General features: G+C 50.6%; 1 protein-coding gene across 1 annotated transcript; it reads right to left on the bottom strand.

Moving 5' to 3' along the window:
• Positions 1–1,205: 1,205 nt before the first annotated feature.
• Positions 1,206–6,345, bottom strand: SLC35D3 (solute carrier family 35 member D3). Its single transcript, XM_066545686.1, has 2 exons — positions 5,910–6,345; positions 1,206–4,773 (listed from the first exon to the last, which is right to left on the bottom strand). The coding sequence occupies exons 1-2, from the start codon at positions 6,343–6,345 to the stop codon at positions 3,944–3,946; spliced, it is 1,266 nt and encodes a 421-aa protein (XP_066401783.1). The 3' UTR covers positions 1,206–3,943.
• Positions 6,346–7,530: the final 1,185 nt, after the last annotated feature.

The raw sequence follows: 7,530 nt of genomic DNA, 5'->3' as shown, positions 1-7,530 counted from the left end.
GAAGTAATATATGAAATTATACAGGACACAGGCAGAGAGGGTTAAGGTGTTAACCTTCACCATGATTAACAGCAAAATGCTCAAGTGGTAATTTAGAGACCAGAACTGAAGGGCTTGCATCTTTTTGCCTACTAAAGCCTTTGCAGCAAACAGTCATTTTTGCAGCAAACAGAATTACAAGAGGCTATTAAACACTGGCAATAAACTATCCTTGGACGTATGCAGGGGTCTGAAGTGTTGGTTAGTAAACTGAAATTTCTCTCATTCTCAGATGGCTCTTTGTAGGTTGCTGCATATTTTCCATGTGGAAGTGATGGCAAATACAAGATTAATGATGTATACAAATTTTTCATTTATCCTTAGAAATTTTAACGGTACCTGCCTCAAAATAAACTGTCCTCTCTTTAATTTCTTAGAGAGAAGAATGCATTTCAAAAAAGATAGCCAGTCTGGCTTTTGTTGTCCTGCTGCATGTGCATTTGTGTGCGTGCATGTGCGCGTACGTGCACGTCTAGGAGTGCTACAGCAGGTGTTACTCAAGGATGTGTTGACACTGAAATTCCTGTTTATTCTCAAAGCAGTCACTGTGCATCAGGTTCATTTATTATCTGACAACAAGGATGGTCTCCTTCTCTAAATCAACCTGCAGGCACATTTGTGTGGAGCTCTAAGATGAATTCAGCAATAACCACCGACCACAGCCTGGTCTGGCACAGCCCAGTTTCAGCCACAGGCGTATTATGTACCTTTCATCCAAAGCAAACAGGTAAACATGATGCTTAAGTCATCTCCTAGTGCTGCCATGCGACATCGATGATAATACAAATACTTAACATTGTAAAATGAAATTAATATTAAGTCCTTTAATAATGCTGTCATTTTATAGTGGAACTATTAATAATGAGCTTCATCTTACTTTTATTAATTCTAGAGGTATAACAGCTACACCAGTGACAATGAATCATCTTAAATATGTAACCAAAAAAATCACCACTGAGAACCACTGAAATTTTGAGCTGTACCGAGGTTTCAGCACTTCAGAATCCTGTGCTCCTTTGTCTGTCCTAAGTCCCTCTATCCGTGACATTATTTATAGTGTGTGGTCACATGTTGAGGAAACTTGGATGGTATAAAGGCACAAGAATAACTATAAATGAAGCAAAAATGAGCACCCTGGAGTAGCAACAATAAGAAAAGCAGAAAGCTTTTGGAAAGCAGTGCATTTTATTCCCACATCTCATTCTACCGTCTTCTGCTGATGCTATTAAAATACCTCAGCACGAGGCAGTATTTTCATTTTATTGTGCGACAGCGTCTGTTACTGAAAAACTGGATTGCATTTGCCAAATTCCCATTTTAATTTAGGGAATTTACAGGTAAAAACAGAATACAATATAATCACATTTCGACTATACATGCAAATGTACAACATTGTAACAGCAGCTTTTTTAATAGTCAAAACTGTTTGAATTTCCACAGATTTCTACTAATAATTTAACAACAGTAAGTGGCAAAACATTTAACCTCCCCACAGGAAAAAGTCCTGAAACAAGAGTCCAGTGGGAGAGCTTCCTAGAGCACGTGTCAAACACGGCGTGTGCACTACAGGATCTAAGACTGGCATCCAGGTGGTAAGAAGATCCACCTTTTTTGTGGACAGAAAACAGTGAGCACAGTGAGGACAGATCAGAATTGTGTGTTTCTCTCCAGCCATCTGTATGATTACAATGCAGTTCAATATCGCAATGAGTTCAGTAACACAGCGACTATAAGTAATAGGCACAAACTTCTTTAGCCGAGGATGCATTTGAAAAACTAACAAAAGCCCTATTATATTAGCCTAGAAACAATAAATAGTACTTTTATTGAAAAGATCCCATATGGAGCTCAAACAGAAGGTAAACGTATTTTGGCAAACAGCCAGTACCTCTTGAACACAAGCTATACATAACATGTGACGTACAGAGCTCCCTGCCCTGTCCCCCAGCTCAGCAGCTCCAGGCTTTTAGCATAAATATCCTTTTAGCCTTCTCTTTCAAAATTCATGGGTGATGCCAGGTCAGCCAACTTCTGCAATCATTCCGAAAACACACTGCCACAGCACCTGATGTTTCTGCCTGCATTTATTGACAAGAACCTAAAGCTCCCCCAGAGAGCAGTTTTGCAAATATTCCCTGCTGGGCAAATTGCTCACTTCAGACTGAACACGCTGTGAGGCTAATGCTGCCTGCTCAGCTGGAGAGAGCACTGGGCCAGGCACTGGTTAATTAGGGCTGTGGGAATAGCTGATTTTCAGTTCACTGGCTTAATAGATAATAATAAATAATTATTAATAACAACAATAACAATATTAAAAACAACAACAACAACAAACTTGGTTAATTTTTTCAGAAAATGGTAACAACTTTTTTCAGTCTGTTGTCAAGGTGGCCTCAATGGCTGCAGCACCCTTTTGGGGTGAGAAGTACTCACAATCAAATCTTTTCTCTGTCTAGTTCCACCCAAGTACTCCCACCTACCAAACGGGTATCTTCAGGCAAAGAAACACACTCAAACATTTGTTTCCACAGTCTTCTCAGTTAAATAGATGCGGGACAAAATACTAGTGTATTCAGCTGAGGCCTCGCTGGAGTGCCTGCTTCCCACTTCCCACACGAGCGCTTGAGTTCCCAAGGGGAAAAGCAGCTCTGCCCCTCGCAGCCCATGGGGACAGGGACAGTCTGGGCACTGGGGAGCTGCCTCTGCCAAAGCCATGGATGTCCCTGTGCCGAGCACACTGAGCATCCCGCTCCCCAAGCACTCGGCCATGGGATCTGCCGGAGCCCCGGGCAGCTCCTGCTGCCTGCCCGCGCTTTGTTCCACAGGACAGCCCAGCACAGGGACAGCGAGGGTGGATACGCACAAAGCCACGTACCAGCACATGGCCAGGATGTAGCACAACTGTCCTGCAAAAGCACCCCTGGGAACTTCAGAGTTGCTGTCCCCAGCTCTGCTCTCAGCCTCTGCTTGTGACAGAATGAATGGAGAGGACATCTGGGTTCCAGTCCAGGCTCTGATTCATCTGACTTTAGGGTACAAGGAGGGATAACACAAGGCACACACTTTCTCCCTAAATTTTTATAGCCCTCCCAAATCCAATCAATACATACCAACATTTCCAAGATCTTTTATTTGAGTCAAGCTAATATTCCAAATGCTACGTATAGTTAAAGCTCATAGACAAACATCCTTCTTTTGCCAGTCAAAGCTTCTCAGAAGCTCAGATCTGGTTCTGCTTTCACGTACACCATCACAAGACTAAAGGATTTCTACTGAAGACACAAAGCACCCAAGGTAAACCAGGTCCAAGGCTTAGCCTGGAGGGCTTCAATTCTTCAGACAAGAGAGTGATTTTACACCCATATAACTGAAGTGGCACAACCTCTAGCTCTGTTGTAATTGTATTGACACAGAGGAGCACAAAAAAGTACAGTTAATACGAGTTTATATTGTAGGAATTGGTTATGTAGAGTACCTATAATTGGATGGATACAGATACAGAAGCACACTGACAGAGCCTCCAAATGTGTTAAAATCACTAGGCTCCAGACACAATCTAAGGTATAGGCCACCGCTGTGTCACTGGTACTGCCAAGTATCCCAGTGGCACTGATATCCCTCATATTCCCAGCTGCTGGGCAAGCACCTCGTGGCTTCCCCTTACCCAGCTCTCTCTGTGTCTGCAGCAGAGTGTCAGCACCTTAGCTGAGGTGACATACTGAAAGCAGCTGAAAGCAAGCCCAAAGCATGAGCAAACTATGATCTTTTGCTTTTTGACAATGAGGTAAAGTCATCCTGAATGATTTGGATTTGTAAGCATTGATGTGGAAATGTATGCTCTGCCTTCCCCCTGTACAGAAAACCAGGTGTCTGTCCTCAAACAATCGGTTTTCAAATCTGCTTTTTAAGGGTTTGGTAGCTCTTCATTTTCTATCAAATAATCCTTCTTTATATAATTAGCACCCCTCACCAACCTCCATACTCCAAGATAGGCTTCTTTCAGCGAGCTTCTGTTCACTTCTTGTGTGATGGTGGATTTTCCCTGAACCACAAGTGCCGTGGCTGATTTCTCAGTGACGTCCTTCTCTTCCTCTCCACTCTGTCTCTGCCCTGTGGATGATCCTTCCACCGCTGCTTCCTCGGCCCCCTTCCCCTGGGAAATTGTCTCCATGGCAAACAGAGCTTGGTCTCCAGCCTGCCTTTTCCCCTCCTCTTCTCTAGCTTCTTTCTCCAGGTCCTCATAGTTGCTTTGCCGCCTGGTCTCAACGTACTTGGCCACACAGTAAATGACAGACCCCAAGGTGTTGACCACAACCCCAGCTATAAATAACTTTGTGGGCTCCACATCATTGAATGCCACCATGCCTACTGTGATGGTGGCTATGCTCTTCACCACCCCTACAAAGCTGGTGGTCACAGCTGAGTTAATGTAGGTGCAGTGAAGGGTGGTAAAGTTCATGGCACAGCTAATCAGGACACAAGCAATAAAGATGCATACCATAGCAGGGTCCTTCCACCCTGGGAAGGACCAGACGTTGATGGAATCCATGCTGGCAAAGGAGCAGATGATGAGGAAAGGGGTGGCCGAAACAGCGATGGCATATTGAGCTGTCAGGGGTCCATATTCACTGTCTACACTGGTTTTTTGAATGAGCACCAGGTAGGCAGCGTGTATCAGCACAGCCAGCACGCCTGTCACATAGCCCATAGCATCCCCAGTCAGGTCTCCAGCTCCTGTCACGAGAGTCACAGAGAGAAATAAGCATAGGTGGTGCACGGGAGACAGAAAGAGAGCACCATTCTGGACTAGAGGGATATTTAGGAAATAGGCATCATTGCACTTTCCATAACCCCTACTATTTGTCATGCTTGTCCAAGTCTTGCCTCCCAACAAATCTCTTATGCATTTTTTAATGCTGCAAACATATTGAGTGTTTTTCATACCCCCTCTAAATCCCACAGCCAAAATCAGATTGCCTTCTCCCTTTTGTGAAGACACTGTGTAATATTTGTAGCTGAAACCGGACACACACACGCACAGAGCAACCTTGAGCATCCTCTTGCCAGCACATACACATGCCAGCTCTGGCTGCCTGGGCTGCCTGCCCTCCAACCCACTGGCCATTCTGCACCCTCTAGTCATACAGCCCTACAGGATCCCTGAAGGAACACCTCCCTCCCGAGCCCCCTGTCAGTCTCTTGGCAGATTAAATTACACCCTCTGCATGTGCTCTGCTGTCTGAGGCAGCCCCCAGCCCAGGAGTGCTGTCGTGCCACAAAGTGCCAGCTTTGCCTCCCACCCCACCTACACCTCGGCTGGACAGCAACACCAGTCCTGCTGGCCCCAGAGGGCTGTAGCTGACCCCTAAGTTTGCACCTGCCCTTATAAGACCACACTTGCCCCAGCAAGGCAGCAGTTGTCCCATGGGCTTGCGGCTGCTCTCAGAACATTACATCTACCCCTGTAGGTTCACCCACCCGCCATAAGACTACAATTCCCTCCATAAGGTTGCACCTTCCCTAGTAGGGCTGCAATAAGGTTGCAGCTACTCCTACACGGGCCCGCATAAGGATGCACCTCTCTCCAAAAGCTTCTACCGAGCCCTGCAAGAATGTGCCAGTCAGAGCGGGGCTGCATCCACCCTTGCAAGGCTGCACCTGCCCGCCTGTGAGGCTCCGTGGGGCCGCAGCTGTCCCCCAGCACTGCACGCACCCCGTATCCTCGCGTCTTTCTCCCGGGCTGGCGCTGCCCTCCTGCTCCGGCGCCCGAAGCCCGAAGGGAGCGGGTACCGCTGCGGCCGCCCGTCCCGTCCCGCCCCGTCCCGTCCCGTCCCGCCCCGTGCCCTCGGTGCGGTCGCGGTCGCGCTCACCGGCCAGCGCGGCGCCGCAGGTGGTGATGAGGACGGCGACGAGAACGCCGGGCGATGGCATGCCGTCGCGGAGCACCAGGGCGCCGGTGACCAGCGTGACGAGGGGCAGGCAGCGCTTGAAGACCACATACATGGGGAGGCTGAGGCCGCGCAGCGACCAGAGGGTGAGGGTGGACTGCAGGGTGGCCAGGGCGGCCACGGCGGCGAAGGGGCGCGCCAGGCGGGGCCCGAAGGGCGGCAGCGCCGCCAGCCCCCGCCGCCGCAGCGCCTCCAGCCCCAGCGCCGCCGCCGCGCTGCTGAGGCACTGCAGCAGCGTCAGGAAGGCGAAGTGGTAGCGGGCCAGCAGGAACTTCAGCAGGATGTTCAGCGAGCCCGAGCACAGCCCGTGCGCCACCGCCACCGCGACGCCCCGCGCCCGGCCCCGCCACCGGAGCATCCTGCCCGCGCCCGGCCCCGCCGCCGGGCCCCCGGCTCTGCCGCCCGCCCGGCCACCCGCCGCGGCGGCGGCGGCGCGGGGGGACGGCGACGAGCGGAGGCAGGGGGCGGGAGGAGGCAGGACGCGCTCCCGGCAGGGCGGCCGCCGCCCCCGACGTGTCCCCCCCGCGCCGCCCCCAGCGTGTCTCCCCTCCTATCCGCGTCCCCTCCCCGCCCCCGGTGTGTCCCCGCGCCATCCCCGGTGTGTCTGCGTCGCCGCTCTCGGTGTCCCCCATCCGGCCGCCCCCGCCCCCGTGTTTCCAGGTTCGTCCCGCGGTGTCCCCCGGAGCACGCCCGGCTTAGCGGGGATGGGAAGCCCCCCGCTGTCCGCAAGCCCTCCCGACCCCGCTCGGGTGCAGCAGGACGGGCAGCGGGAGCGGGCATTCAGGTGCTTTCCCTGCCGGGAAAGCCGCCGGGCGCTCGCAGCTCCGCAGCCGAGTGCCACCGGCCCGAAAATAATGTGGAAGAGCCGTGGGAAGCCCCACGTCTGCCGGAGCGGGGAGATCGGTGCAGGTCCGCGTATTCCTAAGCAGGGAGTACGGCTTTTCCTACTCTCCAAAAGTATACGGCCTCCCGGAAAAAAGCATCTATCGAGCCTGCCGGCAGCATCCCTCCCACTGCCCCCCTTCCTTCCTCGGTTTATCGGGCTGCGAACGGCAGAGACGGGGACCGCTGCTAAGAAAAGCAGGGAGAACCGGGTTCTAGCAGAGGGAATTGCCTTGAGAAGTCACCAAAAACTGGTAGCCACACAGCTTTCAAAAGTGATGTTTTAAAGCCTGGTAAAGGTTAAATAAGCTGATCGCTTCTCCCGACTTTACAGATGAAAGTTTTAACAGGAGATGGCAATAGACCATACCGACTCTAAGGAAAAGGCAAAGCAAAAGCAGTTCTCTCGGGCAGCTAGTCCCCTCCACCACTCTCCTGCAATGTCAGGCAACACAAGGGAAGGAAAAACTATACTTTTATTCAGAGCTGTCTTATAATCATCCATTGATTTCACTCATCATGACAGGCAGGGTAAAGGAGACAGGGCAGGGTTTATAAAATGAAACAAGGTATGCATTAAGAATGAGTGTCTGAAGATGAAAACTGGTAATGCAGGAAAATAAATCATAGGTACTGGAGACCAAGCCTGGTTTCAGAACCC

Source organism: Molothrus aeneus, chromosome 3 (assembly GCF_037042795.1).
Source record: "Molothrus aeneus isolate 106 chromosome 3, BPBGC_Maene_1.0, whole genome shotgun sequence".
NCBI lineage: Eukaryota > Metazoa > Chordata > Aves > Passeriformes > Icteridae > Molothrus > Molothrus aeneus.
The sequence above is the reverse complement of the archived record's forward strand: the minus strand, read 5'-3'. Positions and strand labels throughout refer to the sequence as shown.

What these genes read in the sequence shown, in the direction of transcription:
- SLC35D3 (XM_066545686.1), bottom strand. Translation starts at nt 6,345, where the DNA reads ATGCTCCGGTGGCGGGGCCGGGCGCGGGGCGTCGCGGTGGCGGTGGCG. An exon ending in CTGCGGCGCCGCGCTGGCCG is followed by an intron (nt 4,774 to 5,909) that starts GTGAGCGCGACC and finishes CTCTCGTGACAG; the next exon opens with GAGCTGGAGACCTGACTGGG.